The following is a 25,651-nucleotide window of genomic DNA, read 5'->3' as shown; positions in this document are numbered from 1 at the left end:
AAATATTTCTATTTAATGCAGAAACTTTAGGTTTTTCTGCCAATGCTTGATCATCATCAAACCCTGTGACCAACCAGCTTCAGTGACACTATTTAACCTTCATCACAAGGCATTTCCAAAGATGCCTTATGTTAACCGGTCACGGCACAAGAATGCATTGCTCTCTTTAATGAAGAGGTAAGGTAGGCTCTGTAGCATACCACATCTAATTATCATTGTTAAAATCTACAAACTGAAACAACTTACGGTGCAGCTGTCAAAGTGAGACACTATTATAACACAGCATATTATAACACAGCATAGCCTATAAAGTTTAACAAAACGTTGCCCTTAAATGTCATTCTAAAATTAAGGGTATATTTGGCATTTGTTTAGTGTTACTTGGTTTTGGATATAAAAAATGTAACGCGTGTTATTTTTATATTAATAGGGGCAGTCGTGGTCTAATGGTTAGAGAGTCAGACTCGTGACCAGAAGGTGGCCGGTTCGATCCTCAGGGCCGGCGGGTAACGACTGAGGTGCCCTTGAGCAAGGCACCTTACCCCTACTTGCTCCCCGGGCGCTGCAGTGATAGCTGCCCACTGCTCCGGGTGTACGTGTGTTCACCACTTGCTGTGCGTGTGTTCACTACTCTCTGGATGGGTTAAATGCAGAGTCACATTTCGGGTATGGGTCACCATACTTGACAAATAATTGAATTATTATTATTATTATAACGCATTGTGTGTTATTTTTAACATATTGGTTGTGTTATCCTATGCAACACAATTTTAACACATTAAGGCCGAAATTTTGTCTGAAATCTCCGCACATTAAAAAATAAATACGAGATCACTTGTGTCAATCACATTTACACACTGCCTCCGATATTTTCGTCAGCCATAAAAAATTTGGACTGGGTTCAACTTTCTGCGTTTTTCGCATCTGTAGCAAGCATTTTGAGAGGCGTTTTGACAATTCAGAGACATCGTATAAACATGACTTTATGTGACTGTGCAAAGACCTTATGCATAATGAACTAACATGAATGCACAACTGTATTAAGTAACATTAACTCATTAATAATTGTTCACTTATGCATTAATTGATGTCAATGAATGTGGGATAGTAGAATGATCCCTAAAAATAATGGAGAAATTGTGTGACCACATCAACAATACTGTGCTTTGTAAACATTGTAAATGTTGTAGATTGAGATCAAGAGCTTTATTATATGTAATTAACGTGCACATAATGTATTACAATAATACCATTTAAAGTGCGCTAAGCATCATGAAAATATCATGTTAGCTTTATTGAACCTGCTGCGCTTTACATTTAACAATCAGATTAAAAAATCTGTGAATATATAATGTCAACTTTTGTCAAACAAAATGAAACTAACAATCACAACAGAGGATCTGTTGTCATCTGTTATTAAATGAGTGGAAAAAGAACACAAGATCTGAATTGCTTAACCTGATTAATTGGCAAAAGGATCCTATTCACAGACCAGAAGTGCTAATGAGTGTTAAAAAAGAAAAAAGTCTCAAACAACCGTTTTTGTGCATCAGTTTATCTAGCAACCACTGCCTCAAAGTTTGCTAGCAACTTGTGGATGACTGACAGCCAAGGAGAACCCGCCATCAAAAGCTGAGTTTAATACTTCGTCCAGAGTGCTGGCCAAAACAAAATCCAGATCAGCTCGCACATGGGCAGGTATCTCTTCCAAGTCCTTCTCATTGCGCTTGGGGATGATAATACGTTTCAGATTGGCCCGGTGAGCTGCCAAGACTTTATCTTTTATACCTCCCACCTGTAGTGAGACAAGATACATCTTGTTGGCTCAGACAATACATAAAGGATGATAAATTACCTTTAAATAATGACTAAATAGGATTTAAAAGAATACATAAACCGTGTGGAATTTCCACTATATTTCCATGTAGGTCCACATAGAGTCTGTGTCTACAAAAAGCTCAATTTTTACAGAACTGACTAATCACTTACAAAATGTATGTATTGCATATTGTATAGCGTATACTGTATGTATAGTAATCCCCCCACGTTTATTTACAAATATTGTTGTTTTTACCCAACAGATACTAGTAATCCTAGCTCCAATAACATTAAATATGAATCATATAATATTATTCTGCTCAGTTCTGCAGATTTTTCGGCACAGACTTGCAGAGAAGTTCTACAGGTTTCACAAGGGCCTACTTGAAGGTTTGATTGTAAAAGAGCTGTTTTGTGTTTCTAACCGGCAGCACCAATCCTCTGAGAGTGATCTCTCCAGTCATGGCCACATCAGAGCGCACCAGCCGCCCGCTCAGCAGAGAGGCCAGGCATGTTACTATGGTAACACCAGCGGAGGGTCCATCCTTAGTGACGGAACCTGCTGGGAAGTGTAAGTGGATGTCGGTACCCTCCAGAAGATCAGCGCTGCCTGCAACAAACACGCGTTGCAATAAATCAGTGAGCGAGTGTTTAAGTACCACATTTAGTTTTTTACCAGATAGCTTCTAGTGCCTTATTACTCTTTCGTTGACAGTGCATGGTGTTTATAGAACAAGCAAGATCATTCAAGTAAATAATATCTAATAAATGCAGTCAAGTGAATACTTGGCTGAAAACTACTACAACAAATATTCAGGACACAATTCTTTATTAAAATGTTATTTTAATATATAATGACCAGCTAAGGGTGAATTTGCAGGAATAGAAACATTGGCTCGGTGATCCAGTCACAAATGTGCTTGTGGTGCAGAGCTTTTGACCAATCAGCATTCAGAGCTGAAACTGTCCATTGTACAAATGTCTATAACTTACCATTAGTAAGGTTGTAAGTCTTGGCATTGCTGCGGAGCCAGCTGATAGCTAGATGGGCTGATTCTTTCATGACATCTCCAAGCTGTCCGGTTAGGGTCAGCTGCCCCTCCCCTTCCATACGACTGGCCTCCACAAACATGATCTCTCCACCCAATGGAGTCCAGGCCAGCCCTATCGCCACGCCCGGTAGAGTTAGCCGCTCTGATACCTACATATACAGTATATAGAGATGCAAAAAAAGTTTTGAAACAAAAACTTTTGTCTACAGTAAATAATGTTGCTTTTTCACTATTTTGCACCCCCTTGAGTAACTGAGATGTAGAGCTATTTTAAATCCAACTGTAGAAAGTCGACTGCTAACACAAAGCTTTGAGGGAGAAGACTGGTGTGATAGTTCGGCTTAATCTGGCTCTACTCTCACTGCCTCTGGCCTTTCCCTGTCCTATCCCCATAGGCATGGCAGGAATGCATGCGTCCATTACAGAGACAGAGCACTTCTCCTCTGAGAAACAGAACTGCACACTGCAGCACACGATGGGCTGCAGGGCAGAAGTCTTTAAGGTCCGTCAATAAATGAAGGATGTTACATGAGTAATGGCAGGACCGTGCTGAAAATGACAATGTCATTTGACGATGTTGTACAGAACAGGAGGGTTCGGTACAGGGAATTTGTTTGCCCCCCATTTTAAAATGGGGAGCAGTTTTGGGGTTCATAATATATAAAAATGATCAAAACATCGCAAATGTTGGTAACGCTGTCAAATTTGTTGTTTTCATCTGTTCACTTTCAGAATATAAAACATCTATGTTGGTTATAAAACGGTCCGTTTTTGAATATATTTGAATATAATATAAACTTATTTTACAAACAGCTGCAGAAAAAAATTAAGAGAGAGGTAAAATGATCATTTTTGTTTCATTCTGTGAACTACTAACATTATTTCTCCCAAATTTCAAATAAAAATATTGTTTTTAACTAGCGAAACAGGTCAAAATAACAGAAAAGATGCTCTGTAGTTTTCCAAATCTCAAATACTGCAAAGAAAACACAGTCATATTCACTTTTAAGCAATACAACAGTGATATTTGTACATGCATTTAGGAAAAGTTTATGTGATAACCTTGATTTTTATCACAGTTTTCATGTGTCTTGTCATGCTGTCAGTCTTTCACGTTTGCTGTTGGATGACATAATTTTCTCCGCGGCTGTATTACTGTATCACACATCACTTTAATCAGCAATTTATCACTTTTTTTCAATAAAATGTAGTCAATTTTGGTTCATTTCATTTGGTTCATCATGTCTTGTGTCTTGTTGTCTTGCTGTTTCATCAGCTTGATACACAAAGGTGGGATGAAGCTTTAAGTGCACTCTGTAAATTCCAGAAACATTTCCTGTAAAGCCTTAAGAAGCTTTCAGATGTTTATTTGACACGAACCTCCATTTCAAAGAGCGGTGGGCCAAGAATATCTTTGAGAGCGATGTGATCAATAACAATAGGCATGTCAGGAGGAGCCCCAATCCCAGAATCCTCTTCCTTGCTGTCTTCACCTGAAGCAGAGCGAAGAAATGTGGAATGCTGATATATCACTAAAACGTCTAGAAAACGCAGTGCAAACATCACATAAAATCAGCACTGTGACTGACAGTTACTAAACTCCATTCATGCAGTGATAGAATCAAATGATTCAAAAAAGTAAATGACAAAAGGGAATAAAGGTAGTCAAATATAATTGTGCCTGTACGCCTTTTATTATCTTTTCTATCTGACTGTTTTTATTTTCTAAGGCGGTGACAGACATTATGGCCAGAGGGAGACAACTGAATAGAAAAAAGAATAATGGAGAATTATGGGATGTAGAATGATGCCATAGGAGTCCAGCTATGAGGGAGAGCAGGTGTTATTTTAATTTTGGGAGGCAACAATAAGATGAGTGGTCGTGGTGATACACAAAGAAAGGAGCTATAGGGTGTTTTTACTTTCAGAGGACGTCTAATGGGTCTTTTTCTGACAGTGTTTTGTGTTCTAGCCGTTGGCAAGACTCACTATTATTTACATGCCCCTTGCTGACCAATGGTCATGTGACTGGACTGTCAATGACATGCAAAGGAGGAGGACCATGTTGTGAAGAACAAAGAAAGAAAGTGAACTGATGTTTAACTGATGCTATATGAAGCATGATTTTTGACAAATTTTCTGTTGTTGAGATCTTGTTATGCATGATGCAGTGGTGCATGTTAAAAAAGCTCCAAAATTCAACGTTCTTCAAAGAAACAACTTGAGAATGAAACAAATAACTTTTTTGGAGGGGGCGAACTATTCCTGTAAAGAGTTTAACATTCTCCTTTTTATAAAATAACAAACCCAGTCGTTTACATTCCTGCAACTCAAAAGTTATAAAACTGAATGTGCCAAAAAGGTGACAACAGCAGGAGGCACACACGACAGCTGTCATGATGTTAAGACTAAGAACAACACCTGCTACAGCGAACAGCAGACAGAGCGAGAGTGACGCATAAAACACTCGTATACTCATTTTAAAGCTATATTCAAAGACAACAAGGCCTCCTGGACACAAAGACACATCCACGAGGGAGCAGTCGAGAACCTGTGACCCTTATCTCTCTAAATCTTTCTCACTCCTCACATATGGGCTAGGCAGGACAGAGAAACAGACTTGAAGTAAATCTATGAACAGAGCCACCCCAACTGTGTTAACCGGCAATGCTGTTACTGCTGTACAGAAGAGCAGCTGCAAACACACGAGGGCGGGGGTTGAGGGGGTCTGAGGCCGTCTGTTAGCACGCTTCACCCTCCTCTGAACCTCGAGGGGGGCTCGTGCTTAAAAAAGATTGATGTTAAAATGCAGTGTGGGACTAGTTTTGGGACAATAAGCGTGTTTCGATGTGTATTCGATTCTGTCTGTGTGTGTAGAAACATTTTCAACCACTAAGATTTCGCTGTGGGTGTGGCTTTAAGTAAAATTGAAGTAATAAAAAACAATCCACCATTAAAATGACTTTGGTTTAGGATTTACAGTAGCTCAATCTCAGCATTAGGTCTAAACTAGGGCTGTCAAACGATTAATCGCGATTAATCACATCCAGAATAAAGGATTGTGTTTACATAATATATGTCTGTGTACTGTGCATATTAGTTGTGTATTTATTAACACATACACATAAACATACACGTATTTAGGAAATATTTACACGTATTTATTCATATTTACCAATAATTAAAATGATATACAAGGCTATATCACTTTTTTATTTTATATTTTTCTTAAATATATGCATGTATGTGTATGTATTTATAAATACAAAATAAATATGCACAGTACACAGACATATGTCAAAGATGTTAAGATTTCCCCATCAAAAGAAATTTGATTTTGTGTTCATAAAAAGCACACTAAATGTCAGTAAAATGTCTACTTTATAGTTTCAACTAAGTTTTTTGAGAATAAAATGTCAACATTTGGTTACATTACACTATCATTCAGTGTAACATGTCTTCTGTAAATCAGGGGAAAATGTATGATATAAATATTTTGCTCAGAAAAACAAAAATGCAATTAAATTAAACAGAAAACTTTTTTTACCAACAACAATTTAAAGCAGTATTACACTTATTGTTTATACTTAAACCCTTTTTCGTCTTTGACCCAAACACAAACTTTTACTCTGGATGCGATTTATTGTTTGACAGCCCAAGTCTAAAACAATTCTGAGTAAGCTGCTGTAATTCTTACACAATAATTTGTGAGAGCTTCTTACCTGGATGTTGTTCAGACTCCTCTTTAGAGACCTTATGACCTTCAGCGACCTTTACAGCCACAGCTCGACAGATGGCCCCGAACTTCCTCTCCAAAGACCGCACGCCCGCCTCTCGCGTGTATCTACAAACACATTCGCACACAAATCACATCATCGTTGTCAGGGCTGGGCCGAGGGCCATTTAGCATATAATCGTCTGTAAATTAGCACCTCTCGTGGAATGAGTTAATTGATGGGCCCTGATGAACTACTGACTTTGAGCAGACAACTTTGGCAGCCTGTTATAAGATACTGCTTTGAAAGAGAGTAAGACAATCAACGGATACAGTTTACAGTGGGCAGATCTATCTAATACTCATTTATTATTTTCCAATTATAATTTTTCACATTTACCCGTCAGGCCACTTCAGTCTTCCCTCTGTTCCCCAAATTGTGGAGTTATCAGATCAAAGCTCTTTAGTGTACAGAACATTGTGTGTGTGGGTTCATACTTGCTGATGATTTCCAGTGTGGTGTCCTGAGGGATCTGGAGCTGTTGTGGGCTCAGTCCATGCTGATCCAGCTGATGAGGCATCAGGTGCCGATGGGCGATTTCCACCTTCTCTTCCTGGGTGTAGCCTAATGAGACACACACGCTGATATTCAGGACATGAATAATAACAAACCAATTAAGTACATCTGCTCTGTTACGGGATTGAGTTTATTGTGTTGAAGTTAAAATCGTCACTAATCGATCAACGAAAGTGTCACGTCGTCAATGCTACATCCTGCTGCCCTGTTTTGAACTGCTGAACTCTGACCTGGCACCTGGAGGACCTCCATTCTGTCCAGCAAGGCAGGGGGGATGGTCGCAGTGGTGTTGGCCGTGGCAATAAAGAGGACTTGAGAGAGATCAAAAGGCACGTTGAGGTAATGATCAGTGAAGCTGTGGTTCTGCTCCGGGTCCAGAACCTGATAAGGACCACAGTTACAGAGAGAGACATTTTGTGCATCAGAAATTACTTCAGATTAGGCAGGTGTCCTCATGTAAATTCTGGGCATCCATAACGGTACCCACAAAAGATTACACAGAATGCTTAGACAGTTAGACAGAATGCATATTTTTACCTGGCACCAAAAGATGCTTGAAAACATAATCACACTAGTCTGAAGAGGTAACCATAGCAACAGTACTTTTCCTAATAATCATAGACAAAACTTAAGTCCCTTCATTATAGTCAATTATAAGTCGCAATCGACTTCAGTATAGTTTCCAAATGAAATGGAATATCAGTAAAAAAAATCACAAATTGATTGGATCTAAAATCAGTTCTAAAAAAACGAAACTCGGAACAGACTGAAAGCTAGAGAGGAGGGGTTAAAGTGATTGTTCACCCAAAAATGAAAATTCTGTCAACATTTACTCATCCGCTTGTCATTTCAAACCTTTATGACTTTCTTTCACAGAACACAAAAGAAGATATTTTGAAGAATGTTGTTAACTGGACCCCATTCACTTGCATCGGTTTTGTGTCTATACAACAGAAGTGAATCAGTGCCAGGGCTGTTCGGTTACCAACTTTCTTCAAAGTATCTTCTTTTGTGTTCTGTGGAAGAAAGAAAGTCAAAGAGGGGGAGTAAATGATGACAGAATTTTCATTTTTGGGTGAACTAACCCTTTAACTTTTGCCCATTCCGTCAAACTGACATCATCAGAGAAGGATCACGACTCCAGAGCGGAAGTACGTTTCAGATGTTGTTAAAAGATTACGAGAGCACATGAATTTAAAAAATAAGTATAGAAATGATGACCCTTGCCGACAAGTCATTTAAAATAAATATATTATATATTATAATAAAGTTATTATAAGGGAAAGTCAACAATTTGATAAAAGACAAACATTTGAATCTTTAAAATATTCACCATTGATCAATTGTGCGGAATGAAGTGTAATGTGTTTTAAGAACGTAAACAGGACCAGTTTGAAATTAAAGTTCCAAGTCATTTAATAATTTATACACAGACTATTCTCATGCTCTACTTTCCACCCACAAAGAATCAACTTTAAACAACTTTTTGAAATGCTCCCTAACTAAAGCTTGCTTACTCGCCACTTCTGCTGAGCTAAACCCCTGAGATTTCTGCTGAGCTTGCCGAGTCATGTCTGCTCTCTAACCTGCCTCTCTCTTTCAATCTGATGAACGATGAAAGAGGTCACATGCTTTACAGCACGAGCTGGAGGCCACTCCCCGGACAGTTTTTAGTGGCGATCTTCTGATAAAAGACCACTGAAGTTATGTTGAAACAACAAGATGCATTTCTCTCTATCTGCTAGATTTGTGTAAAAGCAATGTACAGATGTCAAGAACATCTGCATCACAGTGTGCACGTTTGGATATTATCTCTGCGAAAACAAACAAGCTCATGCACATACATGTGCGTGTGCAAATGGCCGTGTGCATGTGATATGATACATCACGTAATGTGCATGAAGAAATATTAAAATGTATAATTAAATATAAATAAACAAGCATACCCCTGTCAAGCATACCCCTAGAAGTATTTTGCTTAAACTGAATTTAAAGGGGTGATATGACAGGGTTAAAACGAATAGCATCGTTTATTTGAGATGTATTGCAATGTGTATACACGATTTAAGGTTCAAAAACGCTATATTTTCCACATACCGTGCATGTTTGTATCTCCTCTTTGCCCCGCCTCTCTGAAACGCGCAGATTTGTTACAAAGCTCATCGCTCTGAAAAGCGAGGTGTGCTATGATTGGCCAGTTAACCAGTGCTTAGTGATTGGTCGAATACTGCAAGCGTGTGATGGAAATATAACGCCTCTTACCATAATTGGAACATCAGGTTCCAAAGCAATTGTACTGACAGGTACGCCCACCTTACTTGCGTATACATTTTGGCGGTCTTGGTCAAGTCATACCATGAAATGACGTAGATTTGTGGGGGTGTGGTTACACGAGGCGTTTCAAGCAGGTCTGGGTGAGCATTCGCTTTTAGATAGAATGCATCTTTTGTTCCGACACTTTCATTGTTGCAATTTTACGTGTCTAATACACGCATGGGCAACTTATAACACACCAAAGACACAGAAAAACACGTATTCGCGCCATATGACCCCTTTAAGCAAAGTGTATCACAGTTTCATATGTGATGATGAATATAGAGAATTGCAAGCTCAGTAGTCGCTATCATGTCAACAACTCCTCTTAACATGATGTGCGTATGCATGCACAACACCAAATCTAGTGTACGAACTGATCTTGTGGACCACACATCAAAACATGGCCTCAATTCAAAAGACATTTTTCTGCACACTGGAAATAGTCAAATATATATTTTAAAAGCCTAGCTATTAGATTTAACGTAAAACACCTCAGGAACATAGTGTCCTGTCCTGACCGACATATCTCTATACATTATCATTTGCACACATTTTTTTCTATCACGTTTGGTTGAAGAACTGCTGAATGTGATGGATGTGTAATTTTCCTCACCTCCAGCAGGGCGGCGGCAGGGTCTCCCTGCAGGCTCTTCCCCAGTTTGTCCACCTCGTCCAGTAAAAAGACAGGATTGTTTACACCAACGGTTTTCAGTCCGTTTATGATGCGGCCAGGCATGCTACCAACGTACGTGCGTCTGTGAAGGCAGACGTGTGGAGATAAGAGGGAGATGGAAAAATGGGAGAAAGAGAGAGCGATAAAAGATGAAAAACATGGAACGTGACCCAAGATTTGTATCAGAGCTCACATGGGCAAATGGAAAAGAAACATGAAAAGAGCTACAAATCTGCTTTTCATCACCTTCAAATCGACCTGAAGTGCAATTGTTTTGAAATGTTCATACTGACAGTGATTTTATCACTGGACATTGCAAGGTGGCTGTAGAGCGTTCCTGCCGCTCATTGGTCAAATTTTAAACCTTATTTGTGGACAAATGAGCATCTATTTCAGTTTCATGCCTCAGTCGGGTATTGAAAAGACTGTGGGCCGGCATAGGTGTGCATATGATGGGGTTGGTGTTACCTTACATAATCTTGACAACATATAAACAAGATTAACAGCATTTCCTCCCACTGAATTGACACCGAGGCAGGATATGAAGCTATGACATGTGCTTTAATGACTGTCATTAGGGGTTGTAAGACTGCCATTGAACTTTATAAGGTCTACAATAGTAAACTAATCCATGCTCTTTTAAAGAGACATGTAATGAGGAGACAAGTGTGTGGGAAAAGCTTCGACGAGCCGTTTGTCCTAAGGAAACAATCTGTCCGTATGTGTGAGAGGGACGTTTTCATGTCAGCCAATCAGAGAGCCCGGAGGCTTGCCCCAGCCTGCAGGGTGTTGTGATGTTATCGCCTTGTAGTTTCTATAGAGACATCAGAGGGAACATCAAAGAGGACATTGGGGTTTAAAGTTTCTCCTATTATTCAATGCACTACGTCACGTCTCTTTGGGAGGTTTGTCATAGTCTGATACCTCAATTTGATGCATCTGCCCACATGTTGGTTATAACTCACCATTTAATGACAATACAATGTTTTAATGGTTATATTGAGTTTCACATGGCTGAATCATCTCGCCGAGCGAGTCGTCGTTCGCAGTAACATCTGGGTTGGGTCACAGATGTTTAGCACTGCAGGAAAATGTTTGGCAACCTAGAGCTACAAAATGATTCTGGTTTTAATATACAACATATAGCATTGTCTCCTATCATGAAGTCTCACCTGTGGCCACGTATGTCCGACTGGTCGCAGACTCCTCCCAAGGCAATGCGGTGAAACTCTCGGCCCAACGTGCGAGCGATAGAGCGGCCAACGCTGGTCTTTCCCACACCAGGGGGTCCCACAAAACACAGTATGGGACCCTTAAGGGAACTCTTGAGCTGCCGGACAGCCAGATACTCTAACACCCTCCTCTTCAGCTTCTCCATGGCGTAGTGATCATTATCCAAAAGTACCCGTGCTGCCCGGATGTCCAAGCAATCTGAATGGAGCAGGTATATATAGTGATGCTTACCTTACAAAACACCACTACTTAGTACATAAACGCATACACCATTTCCAAAACGTGAAACATCAAATGTTTTTTTTACTATAATTGTACTGTCATCTACTGTAACTTAAGAAATAAACCACTACCCGCTGAAGCCTCTGATTGCAGGCATGTTGTATAGATTTTGAAAGGAATGCATGTATTTTATCAGAGACATATGCATCTCCTTTATCACAGACATTATGCAGCTGTCCCATAAAGAAAACTTAAACCGGAATTTTCTTTAAGGTTCTCACAAATCATGCGATGTCTATTCTGCAGTTACAGTATTCCCATGAACGCAGACCTGTGTATTCCCAGGCTAAACCACTAAATCAATTTTCATCTAATACCGTTCCACCCATGAATTCAAAAGACTGTACATTATACTCGTGACATTTTCCCAGCAGAATTCCAGCCTCAAGGTCTGTTACACATCTGGCAAGGGAAATACAGAGGTATGCATGGCATTGTATACATTTGCGTCTGCTCGTGCTGTTCATGGACAGTCCGAGATCATATTTCAAAGAGACCTGTAAACTTAGGACAATAAGGAATGTAGACGTTTCTGTGCACATGGGTGTGTGGTGTTGTGTCTGTAAAAAAAACAGATGCAATCATAGAAAAAAAAAGAAAAACATGAATGAATATATGGGTATTTTTAATGCGTCCTAACATGCTGTGCAAGAAAATGTGTTGTAGTAAAGTTTTTAGAGTCCCCGTGTGACCAGGGTAAATAAAACATCTTCACTCTCCAGTAATTCATTTGTGAATTCACTGGTTTGGTAAATATAGATGTGTCGCCCTCTGGTGGTGGCCAGAGACCGTGCAGGCCAGATCATGATACAACTATAACATGAAAACTCCGTTATAAAAAAATTCTAAAATCATGCTTTTTATTATGTTATCATGTTTTATTGTGTTTTATTGTGTTAGTTAGCTGTATTTTTTTAGTTATTATGGCTTAAATCAAAACAAACCAACTGCAGTTTGATTGATATTAATTGGAATGCACAATAAAAAAACATGATTTTTGAAAAATGTCATTTTGACACCAAACTCTTCATATTTTTGTACTTTTCACAAGTGAATATTCAATTTATAATTGAATATTGAATATATAACGGCTGTGAGAATAATTTTCAGATTATTTGCAAAATACTAGCAAACATTCAAAGCTATACCAATTAGAAATATATGGTTACTTTCAAACGTGTTGGGTAAGTTACTCTGAAAGTAATTAATTACTAGTTACTAATTACATATTCAATAGTGTAATTAGATTACTGTACAAATTACTCTCTCCAAAAAGTATTTAGTTACTTATTACTAATTACTTTCTATATCCTACATCAACCTTGATTAGTTAAGTGATTCAAGGATAGACATGAAACGGCTCTTTTAATTCATTCAAATAAATAATATTAAACTACATAAAGTAGTATTATTAACTGACCAAAGTATTACAAATGTGAGAATTATACATTAAAGCACGGATTTTAAAGTTAGACTTTGAATTTTGATGTCAATTCCACTATTGCACACACATATTACACAAAGTATTTAGTTTAATTACATCAGAAGTAACTGTAATTAAATTACAGAAAAAATAAGAGTAATCCCTTACTTTACTTTTTCAAGGGAAAGTAATTTAATTACAGTAACTAATTACTTAGTAACTAGTTACACCCAACACTGCTTTCAAACAACAATGTAATTGCTAAAATTAATATTTCATAGAATCGTTTAATGGTGGAGTTATTAAAAATATGCCATACTTAAAAATAGATAATTAATAAGATCTTTCTGACCTGTGGTGCTCTTGCTCCAGGGAAGTTCAATCATCATCTCCAGGTAGTTGCGGGTCAGCGCATACTCTGGCATAGACTGTGGCATCTTTTTTAATCTAAACAAAGGTCACATACTGTCATTAAAAAACAGAAATAAAGTGTTAGCCCTATTCTACAAGAACCCATACTGACACTGACAATTTAATGGTTATCAAGTCAGATTTATTTGCATAGCGCTTTTAAAGGGACACTCCACCCAAAAAAATGAAAATTATGTCATGAATTAGTCAACCGCAATTAGTCCTAAACCTGTATAAATGTCTTTGTTCTGTTGAACACAAAGAAAGATGTTTAGAAGAATGTTAGCAACTGAGATTTCGGGGGAAGTCAAGTTTAAAAGAATAATAAATATACACTTATTTTTCCTACTATGGTGGTCGATGGTGCCCCAGAAATCTCAGTTGCTAACATTCATCCAAATTTATATGTGTACAACCAAACAAAGAAATCCATACAGTTTTGGAACAACTTGAGGATGAGTAATTTTCAATTTTCAAAGTAGATTTAAAGCAGATTTACAGAGTGGAAACCAAAGTTCAATACCAAGCTCAGCAGAGGAGCTTTTCCTCTGGAACCTCTGGATATTTATTAATTCGATGTGTTTTTGTTTACTGACTTTTTTTGTTTACTATGTATTCTATTGTCCAAGATCAGTATTAATGTTTACACACTATATATATATATATACACGCCTGTCCTGGGGCACAAAAAAAGGTGCACAATACAAATGCACACAAATGTTCCAGCTTAAAAATGACGTAAACGTGAGGTGGTCAAGCATCCTTGCTGTCCAGCGTGTATAGTAAAGCAGAAAACTTCTACAGCAACACATCTACTGATAAGATCAAAGACCAGTAAATACCGCCTGAGCTCCTTCAGACACACACGCAGGGCAGCCTCTGACATAGATGCAGCTTTGACCTTCCTCTCCAGTGAAGCCGTATCATCACCATCCTCATCATCCCCCTCCTCCTCCAGAGAGAACTGACGGCCGGGAAACACACCGCCTTTGCGGATGGACAGCACCTAAGATGAAGACGAAGAAGTGTGGATAAGAACAGAAGGTGAGGTGGAGGTGACAGATGAGGATAGAACAGATGTCAGCCTACTCTCTTGTCATCATCAGGTCTCAGTTTACGGGTCTTCTGCAACAGCTTGAGTCCCTCAATTTGTCTGGTGAGCAGAGGAAGAGCCTTCTTAAACCGTTCCTCTAAATCTATGGCATCCAGCACCTGAAAACAACACATTCAAGAAATATTTAAAAGCAAACATGGTTTGGTATGGAAACAAAAAGATTCGTGCATGCACAATAAAACACTTATTTCTGGTGTACCTGCAGTTTCTCTTTGTTGGAAGTGCGGATCATGGAGGCCAAGACATCAGGCAGGGTTTCTCTAGGCAAGCTGTCCAACAACCGTCTGAGTTTAGCCACCACAGGCACTGACATGTCCAACATTCCAACCAGCTAAACAAGGAGAGGTCAGAGGGCACGTTTATTAAGAGTCCATTAAGAGCTTTTAGGCAATGAAACATCACACGGCGTGAGACTGTGCAGATGACTTGTGGAAAATAAAATATTTTTTACTTTATTTAAAGGCTGTTTCGGGAATGCATTCATGTTTATTGCTTCCAGTTTACAGAGTCCCCTGCAACATTAGAAACTTAAATGTGACTTTGAACTTTTGAGTTTCACAAGCAACCAAGCAGAAGTCAAAGTACAACTTTGATAAAATACAAAATGTGTACGTGTAGCTTAAATGGTAGGCATTCCCAGGTAAAACATATACTGATAAAATATATAGCTTGAATGCACTGTAAGTCATCAAATGCATAAATGTACATGTAAACAATGTACCAGCAAAACATTATACAGAACACATCACAACATTACACACAAACAACCGTCTGACCTGTATAGCAGCCTGGTAGAACCTCTGTGACAGTTCCCCAAGATCATTATCGGCTTGATATCCCTCGGTGTACTGCTCCAGTTTGTCTAGTTGTTCCACCTCGGCCACAGGAAAGGGCCTTTCCCTTATTAGCTGGGTCACACGAAAGCGACATAGACCTGTAATGAGCAGCGTGTAGTGCGGTTTCGGCCAGTTACTCCCCACTACCTGCACCGCTAGTCCAGCTGTGCCAATACTGTGGAAACATAGGATTACATTACAAAGGGTTTAGTCCTTGTCCGTTAGTTGACATTGATATGTTTTGTTAAGCTTTTATATTAAAATTGTTCATATAGTTATTAGAATGTTTAGCTTTTTGTTATTGATGACTTGGTATGCACTCAGGGAGTATACAAAATATTTTCCAATAAAATGAAACGAGAATATCCCATGTGAATAAATGAATACAGAATTACTATTAAACCTGTGATATTCAAATTTATGTGTAGGTATGCAAATGAATGCAAATTGATTTAAATTGTGATTTCAAAATATTTATTCTCAGAAAGTGTTGCACGAGAGATATGTGTGCTAAAAATAGGTATACGGTGTTAAAGGGATAGTTTACACAAAATTGAGAATTCTGTCATAATTTACTCACCGTCAAGTTGTTATAAACCTGTATAAATGTATTTGTTCTGTTGAACACAAAGAAGATACTGTATATAGAATGATGTAGAAAACCAAACTGTTAGGGCACAGTAGTTTTGTTTCCTACATATGGAAGTCAATTGTGCCTCAGAACTGATCGGTTACAAACATTCTTCCAAATATCTTCTTTTGTGTTCAGTGGAACAAAGAAATGTATGCAGGTTTGAAACAACTTGAGGCCGAGTAAATGATGACAGAATTTTCGTTTCTAGGTGAACTGTCCCTTTAAAACACAACTGCTGGTATGGCAAAGCAAACCCTCAAGACTAAAGTCCATCTACTGCAGAAACGATTATTCTAGAATACAAACTCTCTAGCATGTACAAAATGAACACGTTTTGGTTAATCTTGACATTTTTAACATTGTCCATAAAAATGATAAATACAAAATGTTTAGTGTCTGACATCTTTCAGAGAGGCTGGTAAACAAAAGTGTTTCTTTTCAAATAACAAAGAGGGCTGTAACTTCAGAAATCAAAGTTTCATAAAAGGTTCAGGATTTTAATATGATTACTTGAAAATATACTGCGCTGCAGGGCATTACAGATACGGTTTCAAAAGAAAGTCAATGACTGTTATATCACACTGTAGTTGTTTGTTATCTTGCAGCTGGTTTGACGGTCTCTGACATCACTGACCCACCTGTGTAATGACGGCAGCTCATCGCTGTCGTGTTCGGGGTCTCTGGTGTTGGGAATAACCCCGATGATGGTGCTTTTCAGCGAAGTGCCCTTCAGCAGTCTGCTCTTCACTAACTGCATGTTTCTCGCCGTATCCACGCTGACTCTCACGGTCGAGCCGGGTAAAAGCACTCCATCGTGAGTACACAGCAAAGGCAGCCGGCTGGGGATCTGAATGCCGCCGGTGGAAGTCATTGTGTGGAGTTTGGATTAACGTTTTTAACAATTAAACTTGTAATCGCCGTGAACTAAGACGTAAGGAACGCCCCCATCGTATGATTTACTGGGATATGTGAAAACAGGAAGCTGAAGTACGGTAGGTACAGTAGGACAATTTTGGTAACGCAACGGAAACGCCTACTTTTGTGAAACAACGTGGAATGCGTGCAGTGTGTACGTTTATGTTAACTTCACTTTACTTTTCATGTTTTCATGTGTGTGTAAAGTTTAACCTCGTGTGTGAAGGTCATTTTCTAAATGCATTCACAGACATTGTTTTGATGTTTAAAATCGGTTTTAAAGACGTTTTGTTGATTCTGACTTTTACGGTTCATAAATCATGTTTAACATATTGTGCTTTTAGTAACATGTTTTATATTTGACTTTGTTTAGGTGTTTAATTTTACATGTTTGTTTTATGGATAAGGTATATAACAATTATTAGCTTAAAACAATGGAAGTCTATGGGGTGCGCTCGTAATAGTGAAACAAACCCTTGTCGTCTTCCTAATTGTATTTATAGAGAAACGATACTATATTTAAAACAAATGATTCATGTGAAATAACACATGTGAACACGAGGGGGTGATAGTGAGTGGTTTATTTTCCAGGCCATGTTACAACAGTTATCAGAACATTCTGTGGCAGGACTCCAAATAAATAACCTCGATTGACATCTGTGTATATAAAACATACGCGAATCTCATATCAAACCTACCTGGTCACTTTAAAAGCTTTATATAAGGACATTTAATAACACTTCGGTACAATCTCTCAATATTGAACCAGCAGTAAAGCACAAAAGAGCCTCTGAGAAAAAGCTACAATGCCGACAAAGCCAGCAGTCGGCACAGCATTTGCATGCAAATGACACATGTACAAAAGATCCTTATTTATACATCCTACCCAAACGTATTCAAGAATATCTCATCTTGAACATTAAAACATAATGTTTTGGCATACATCAAGAACACTATTTATTTTCCTCAACAATGTAAGTCACAGTGGCAATGACTTTTAAAATACCAATAGAAAATGCTATAGCGAAGAGCCAAAGTAGCTCTCCACCAAGCACACGCACAGTGCATACATGGTCATATAGTCGCAAAATACTGCAGAAGTACGCAAACACTTAATTGGCAGGTGGGCAGATGGATGGATGAGGGTATGGAGGTATATTTTTGAATGATGGAGCGCAATAGCTGCAGGGTCAGTAGAGTTTCTTCCAAGTGCCATGAAGGGTGCTGCTTTTTCCCATCTGGGTTATACGCAGGTGGAGGCAGTCAGTTACTTCACTAGGACAAGGGGTGCACACGCTGCGTGTCACTACACAAACCACCAACACCAGAAATGTGACGACAGGACTTGATCCGCTCGGATTTGCTGCTAGGTTGTTTTCTTCCCTTTTCTCCAGTTGGGGACACAATCTAGAAACAGCATAGATAAATGATCACATGCTAATTCAAAGTAGAGCATTAGATGAAGTTAAGATGACAAAGATTCTCTAAAAAAAACATTCAGACAACATTAATACTCAAGCTCTGTGGAATCTCCATCACACTGATAAAGACAAAGAATAACTGGTGGGAGGAAAAGGCCAGGCACGTTCAGACTTGTCAAGACATGTGGAGTTTTTTTTAATGCGTTACGTCCTTCAGACAACCTCATACAAAGCCTGAATCATGCCACCATCTCATTTATTATGAAGGGGATAAAGACGTTGATTCAATCCATTTAAAAAAAAATCTTTCTCAAAGCCTGGTGGTCCACCACAGGCACGCATCAACAAAAAGCAAGAGTTTCCGGTCCTTTGCTACTGTATGGATACATTTTGTGGTTGGGGAGGGTGAGGTTATCAACAAAAATTTGGCAGAATGAACTGGAAGAACTTTTTTTGTGGCTGGCCTCCCAAATCCCCCCAAACTTTCCTAGTGGTAGAAATCATTAGATCAACTTTGACATTCTTACATCAAATCCCCAATGACTAAGCGAGTACCAGTAGTGCCAAAAAACCCTGTTTTTAAAAACTCATTGTTAGTTGAATCGACTCATTGTGGGCCATAAAACAAGTTTAAAATTGATCTGATTTTGATTTTAGAATATTTATAAAAAAAATGTAAATATAGACTTTAAAAAGTGTAATTGTAAAAACATACAAATGTAAAAATGAAAAGGTCCTCTCAGAGGTTTTCTGAAGTTATTTAACTTACTCAAACATAAAGGAAAGGCTTTACACACTCTAAAATGTATATTGAGTTTCTGTAGTATATACAAGTACAACGGATTCCCTAGATAGTTCTTGAGCTGAGAAATCCCAAATGGTGCCTCAAGGATGTTCTGTTTTTACAGTATGAAATCTTATAAAAAGCACTATTAAATGCACAGACCCTTCTGGATTCCATCAATATATTGTACATTTTTACTTACAGTCATCACTGCTTTCTTCTGTGAAGCAGTCTTTAAAAAGGCAGAGCATGGTCCTATAACAGTTGTCCAGTATTGACTTTGGTGTAACAGATTTCCATCCGTGGACCCCCATATTATCCCAGATGTTTTGTATGCTCTCTGGAAGTTCTCTCTTATTTGACACATGTACAAAAACCAAGAAATTCTTGAAAAATTATGAATGAACAGTACAAAAAAAACAACACGACCAGGCTTACAAAGTGGAATTACATAAGAGAAGTGCCAAATCCTATTACAGGGTTTGTTTTATAAACAGCAATGCAACATACTTTTTATAAAAGAGATGTAAACTTGGCTGTGTGATATTATCAAAGTACAGGATGGCACTGAAATGATTTGAATGAATTGAAAAATGTGCTGCTATGAAGAGGGCAGAAATGACATCATTGTTCTAACCTCATCTTTCGGATGGTGTTGGTTATATAGTGCTTCAAAGTTTCTGAAGAGATTCTCCAGATTTGAGAGGTATTTACGGCGTGTTGGGTGTCTCTCTGGCAGCACCTTTAAAACCTTTGATATACCCTTCTGACTAGCATAGAGCCACAATTCCTGTAGATCTCTCGGCTCTGGCGGGTCCTCTTCACGGTTCTGAAGAAAAGAACATTAAAAGAGAAATAAATCAGATATAATACAGAAGAAATGAGAAGAAAGAAAGCAATAATGAGGAAAATGTTCGACTTAATTGAAAAGATAATTAATAGTACATTTTTATCTGAACAAGGGTTATTTTTAAGGCAAAGGCCACAGAGTCATCTTAACCACAATTGGAAAGTAGCTATTGATCATGATACAATTATTTAGACTTTTTTTAACTATGTGACCCAGATGCGTCTGCACCTTAAAACTCAAATCTGACTGTAAATTAAGTCACAATCTTAAATCCCCGGGTCTTGGTGACAAGCAGGAAAAAAAGGCATGAGTAATGAGGAAAGTTGTGGAAAGCGTGGCTTTGAAACATGATTGTCAGAAATGAGTCAGACGGTCAATTTACCAGTTGACTGATGTTGCGTAGCCTGAACACCTCTTCATAATGCACTTGAATTGTATAGTTAATGGGTAAGTTCATTTTCTGTAAAAATCAAATGGAAAACCTTTTAATGATATGCCATTTGTCTCATCAGTCCTAAACTGTCAATAAATATAACTGGAAGGTTATACAACTGGTATTATGCATCTGTTTACCATAAAACGTCTCCTCAGAGTTGAGTTCAAGCTGTCTTTTAATGTCCTCACAGATACACAGAGCTCTGATGATGTGCTCATGCACATTGGTAATAAACAAATAAAACCTAGAGGGGAAAGGAGGAGAAAATAATGGAGTTAAACATTCAGTTGATTCATTCACTTGGCACAAACATTTGACTAGTAACATTAAGAAACATTTTATGTTTTGCTATGCAGGTTACAGAAACCGGTATGATGTTTCTTTAAAGAAACATAGATATATGTGTGAAAGGTTGGTACTGTGACGTCTAAACAAACCATCTCAACCACAGACTGAGTTGCAAGGAAAACAAAAATGTACACATTTTGTCAAACACATATTGTGCACCGCTGCAAAAACAACAACAACAAAAAAAACATAAATCTCAAAATGTCTTTTGATTCCTCCCCATCCTCTCAAAAAGAACAATAATTGGATGGACATTTACAAGCCATGATGCAACAACACATCCTCCACTTGTCTATACTGTAATGTGATCTAAAGCATTAATAACCATGAGATGTGTATTATCTTCTATAAGATAAAGTCAAACGGAAGTAGATGAATTGAAGTAATAAACCTGGGGTTATATCTCAAGCTGATCCTGTATCTATTTTAACAGTTGAGTTTTATTGTTAAAGATAAGTGATTCTGACTGCCTAACCCAAGGCGGGAAGACAGGGCACCAGCCGTCATGTGTCACTTCGCTGTGGATCACCTTGCGGTTGGCCTCTGTGGTTCAGCTGCACTAAAGGCAGATACGCAGAGACGGGCAGTCAGCAAAGTCCATGAAACAAACTTCCGAGGGCTAAAGGATTGAGGTTAGTGTCCAACCTCAACCCACACCTTTTGGCTAACTTTGGCTTCCATGGTTTGGTATCCCCTCCTTGTCCTCTCTTTTACCTCATGCATATGTCTGCTGTGTCTCACTTCACCCAGCACAGGAAGTGGTGACAATAACAGTCACTTCTGAGCCCTTTTTCCTTCTTCTTAATTTTCATTTTTGAATTTATTAGCCTTTATATTTAAAATATTTTTTTCCGCAAATGTCTGTTATTCTTCTTCTTCCTATATCTATATTAATTGTCTTTTTGTTTCACTATGCATTTTCTTTACAACTGTGAAAATGCTGTAGAAATAAACGTGCTCTGACATCTCGTATGCACAATACGCAGTAGCTCTCCTCAACCACATGTTCAGCCTAACACTCATTTCAGAAGACAGAAGGTGACCAAATATGCAGATGTTTAGACCGCACACTTCTTATAAACTTTTCAGTCTTTTCTCATTTGCATGTCTTCACAATTTGTTTTGTAACACAATTTGCGTAAGAGCACAAGTGTCTCTTTAACTGAGGAAGTCCTCAATCATATTATATCTTACTGAGACACTGCAAAAAATATTCATCTCCATTACATCCAAATTTCTCACACCGCTCATCACAGTTCCAAAGAACTGGAGTAGAATGTGCCAGATTCAATTCTTCAAACCCAGAAATGAAAAACAGATTTATTTCTCACAGCACAATATAATGCGTGACAGAAAACGGGTTAGGTTGCACACAGAACAGATGATCTTTAGTGTCACAGTGACATGCACCCTTACATTATAGAGTTTCATTGACTGAATCACTTACCCAACAGCCCCCTGAGGAGCCGACATTCAGACTGGACCATGGTTCTGCTTATACTCTCTGCTTTTGCACTGTAAGGGGGCCCCGACACAGACGGCTCTGGATTCCAGAAAATTCCTCAGTTGCTCAGATCTGAAGAAAGACACGTGTGGATAAAACAGCACATCAGTTAGATTGTAAATTCAAAGTAAATTATAAGCCCAGTTCTTGTCCTGGTGGATACACAAGTTTATGCACAAACAACTGCAACTTTGTAGTTCTCTTGTTGGACAAAAAGGTAGAAAACCAAACAAATAACACTGAATTAAATTAACAGTGTGCATTAAAGGGATAGTTCACCTCAAAATGAAAATTCTGTCATCATTTACTCGCCCTCAAGTTGTTCCAAAACTGTATAACTTTCTTTGTTCTGATGAATACAGAAAAATACAATACAATATGTTTTCCTACTATGGTAGTCAATGATGTCCCAGAATAGAAAATTGCTAACATTCTACCAAATATCTTTCTTTGTGTTCAACAGAACAAAGTCATTTATACAGGTTTGGAACAATTTGAGGGTGAGTAAATGATGATGGAATTTTAATTTTTGGGTGAACTACCCTTTTAGGATGCAGTATGTCAAAATAGGCACAACTGATTATAATGGACAGAGCTACATGAAAGTTGTAAAAGTGACAGGGGCTCTGGGGGACTATTAATAATGTTTCTTTTCTCTTTTTTTCTACAGCTGGGTAAATTAGATCCAGATGCCCTCTTTTTTTTTGCTTATTCGAAAGGAGAAATAAAAATTCATTTTAATCCTAAAGGGAGTAGTACAATCCTGACATCAAGTAATGAGCATGTGATGAATCATGGGAACAGTATGTCCGTCTTGTAATAAACATCTTTTTGTTATCTTTACCAGAAGTTTCATTAATTTCTGTAGATTCTATTAAATTCGATACGATAAATTGGTATTGCATATTTATAAAAGATTGTTCAGACTTCCCGGTCTGAAGGAAAATCACATGTGCGCTCCAGGACCCGTGCCAGAACGCGTAGTATTAGTAGTAGGCCAAATAACTTTTAACTCACGTGTCTACATATTTGTAGGAATTATTTTATTGGCCATTTATCTGTTATATACCCAACTCCAGAGATTAAAGTCTAATAAAAAAGATCTGATGTTTCGCACAATCTAATCCAGTTTCTGACACATATCTGACACGGGACAGCCCGCCGCGAAAGGTTGTATACTAAAATTCATAGGCTTCTAGTTTTTCTAGTATCATGTTGGTTGGTTAGGATTGTGCTACAATTAATTACAACAAATGCTCAATAATTGACATTTATTGACAATACCTGTTCTATAAAGCTGGCTATAAAAAACTGAAAAGCTCTATCAGTTATCTATTGTGAATGCAGCGAAAGTAGCCCAATTCATACATTATGTAACATTCACACGTGCGCCAAACGCAACAAAATGTTCATTTTATTATTTCACATTATTCTACATGTCATCGTGTTTTGCAAACTAAGATATAACGTTAATGTTCTAAAACCAGGTGTACAGTGCTAATGCATTAAATCAATCTCAGAGCACGTTTGGATTAGAAATACTTAGCTACTACGCATTAAATCCCTATTTCACTAATGACAATGTGAGTAGCGCGCACGCGATTTAACAGCGCAACGAAAACATGAAAGCCACAAACCTTTAGCTGCGATGACCCAGGGTTTCTCACCGTCAGCACGATACTTTTACCCAACTGCAACTGTTTGCGTTTAAGATACGATCGCGGGCATGCAGAAATACTGAGTGGAGTTGTAAATCCGCTCCTTTTCAATGCAATGTCCACCCAATTGACTTGGAAACTCCCCTGTCTTTACATTACATCTAGGTTTAAGTCGCCATAATAGCGCCCACCAAAGCCTTGTGTGCGAAGTAGCAAGAACAACACGCTGAGTAATGCGTGTCAGTGTCGTTACTTTCACTTTTCGGTCCGCTAAAGTTAACTCCTCGGTGACTGGAATGTAAGCAACACGTTTAAGTCATCTGGACTTCTGTGCACGTAGGAGCATCTGTGTACAACCGCTCGATCTGCTGTCGGTTTATAAAGGAGTTTGAGTTACCGTCAAGTTAAGCACCAGTCTAAAATGTGACATCGCAAGAGCGGTTTTCAATGATCCATCAACGACAGGTTTTGCGCATCAGTCATAATAAACCAGCAGCCAAGCATCACTTCACCAAGACCCAGTGCGCCTTTGTCCATCCAAACCTTGTTCACCCACGCACATTACGGATATATTGCCCACATTTATTGTGGTTCTGCGGTAACAGTATTGGCACAGTTGTACACATTTGGGAATTTCATGACAAAAACGTATTTTTCGGTCCTGCACGGCCTCAAGTCCGTTGGCAACACAATAGACAATGGATGAGTATGGTGACCAATGCGCATGGCGCGTACTTGCGCGTAGGATGGTATTGTCAATGACCACAATAGCCCTCTTGTTTGCTGGTACCTAAAATCTCTCTTTGGGCATAATCACTTGTCGATACAGTTTTTCATGCTGTTGTAACACAGGCCAGAAATACCGAAGACCCAGTCAAGACAGACGAGTGGGGCATTCCAAGCCCCCACCTCTTGAACCCCACACAAAAAAACAGCCAAAACACCATCTGTCAACCTAGGCTACATCACGTCAATATGGAAACCCCCAAAGGAAGAAAAGTTATAGAATTTCTAAATTTGTTAACATCACTGAAAACTGGGTTATAAACACACTTCACAGTAGATCTTGCCTGTCTTTAAAGCGTGACACGTTATGACTCATAAACACACACATATACGTCTTTACCATCTTAATGTGTCCATCTCCTTTTTTAAGTAAATACAAAAAACAGGTTAAAAAAGCTAAAAATCTTCCGTCTGCATTAATCACTACTATAGAAAACAATGACAGTCTATAAAGGAAAAAGGGGCCACTGTTGACAAAAGGCTTGGGCCTCACAGTAAAATATTTGTGGGCTTAATCATTGCTCAATTTTGTAACACTAGACTATACTACAGCATGGTATTTGTATAATCTGTAAGCAATGTACATTTATTGGAGTACATGTTTTACATTATTGTCTGACTGGTGTAGTTATTAGAGTAACTAAAAATCAAACACAAAACTAAAAAAAAGCCCAAATGGAGATTCACAATATATTTGTTACAGCATCCTGCCGACACAGAAAAAAATGCATATTTGCGATATCTTTAGAACGCACATAGGTATCATTCTGGATTGTTAAAATATTTAACAAACCATGTCCATGGGAATGTTTTTTTGTTTTAATAATTAAATTCTTTGACACACATTTTCAGTTCTAACATTTAG

The 25,651-nt window shown here is 38.3% G+C and overlaps 2 protein-coding genes across 2 annotated transcripts; both read right to left on the bottom strand.

The window, feature by feature from the left end:
- Positions 1-1,270: 1,270 nt before the first annotated feature.
- Positions 1,271-17,190, bottom strand: lonp2 (lon peptidase 2, peroxisomal). Its single transcript, XM_057348375.1, has 15 exons — positions 16,723-17,190; positions 15,391-15,625; positions 14,814-14,945; positions 14,590-14,712; positions 14,343-14,506; positions 13,442-13,536; positions 11,324-11,582; positions 10,092-10,233; positions 7,393-7,543; positions 7,084-7,210; positions 6,593-6,714; positions 4,251-4,363; positions 2,812-3,019; positions 2,244-2,428; positions 1,271-1,795 (listed from the first exon to the last, which is right to left on the bottom strand). The coding sequence occupies exons 1-15, from the start codon at positions 16,953-16,955 to the stop codon at positions 1,574-1,576; spliced, it is 2,511 nt and encodes an 836-aa protein (XP_057204358.1). The 5' UTR covers positions 16,956-17,190; the 3' UTR covers positions 1,271-1,573.
- A 379-nt stretch (positions 17,191-17,569) lies between these two features.
- il34 (interleukin 34) lies at positions 17,570-24,607 on the bottom strand. Its single transcript, XM_057348386.1, has 7 exons — positions 23,980-24,607; positions 22,286-22,414; positions 20,628-20,734; positions 20,437-20,514; positions 19,842-20,033; positions 19,407-19,557; positions 17,570-18,406 (listed from the first exon to the last, which is right to left on the bottom strand). The coding sequence occupies exons 2-7, from the start codon at positions 22,323-22,325 to the stop codon at positions 18,366-18,368; spliced, it is 609 nt and encodes a 202-aa protein (XP_057204369.1). The 5' UTR covers positions 22,326-22,414; positions 23,980-24,607; the 3' UTR covers positions 17,570-18,365.
- Positions 24,608-25,651: the final 1,044 nt, after the last annotated feature.

This window comes from Triplophysa rosa, linkage group LG12 (assembly GCF_024868665.1).
Source record: "Triplophysa rosa linkage group LG12, Trosa_1v2, whole genome shotgun sequence".
Lineage (NCBI taxonomy): Eukaryota > Metazoa > Chordata > Actinopteri > Cypriniformes > Nemacheilidae > Triplophysa > Triplophysa rosa.
This window is presented reverse-complemented; position numbering and strand designations above follow the sequence as displayed.

Bases quoted from the DNA above. Each gene is read 5' to 3' on its own strand.
- lonp2 (XM_057348375.1), bottom strand. From the start codon at position 16,955: ATGACTTCCACCGGCGGCATTCAGATCCCCAGCCGGCTGCCTTTGCTG. The intron at 7,211-7,392 runs GTCAGAGTTCAG...GTGTCTCATTAG, and splicing joins GGAGGTCCTCCAGGTGCCAG to GCTACACCCAGGAAGAGAAG. The intron at 3,020-4,250 runs GTTCGTGTCAAA...CTGTATATGTAG, and splicing joins CACCGCTCTTTGAAATGGAG to GTATCAGAGCGGCTAACTCT.
- il34 (XM_057348386.1), bottom strand. From the start codon at position 22,325: ATGGTCCAGTCTGAATGTCGGCTCCTCAGGGGGCTGTTGG. The intron at 20,515-20,627 runs GTAAACAGATGC...TGATTTTTACAG, and splicing joins CTCTGAGGAGACGTTTTATG to AAAATGAACTTACCCATTAA. The intron at 20,034-20,436 runs GTAAATTGACCG...TCTTTTCTTCAG, and splicing joins TACGCAACATCAGTCAACTG to AACCGTGAAGAGGACCCGCC.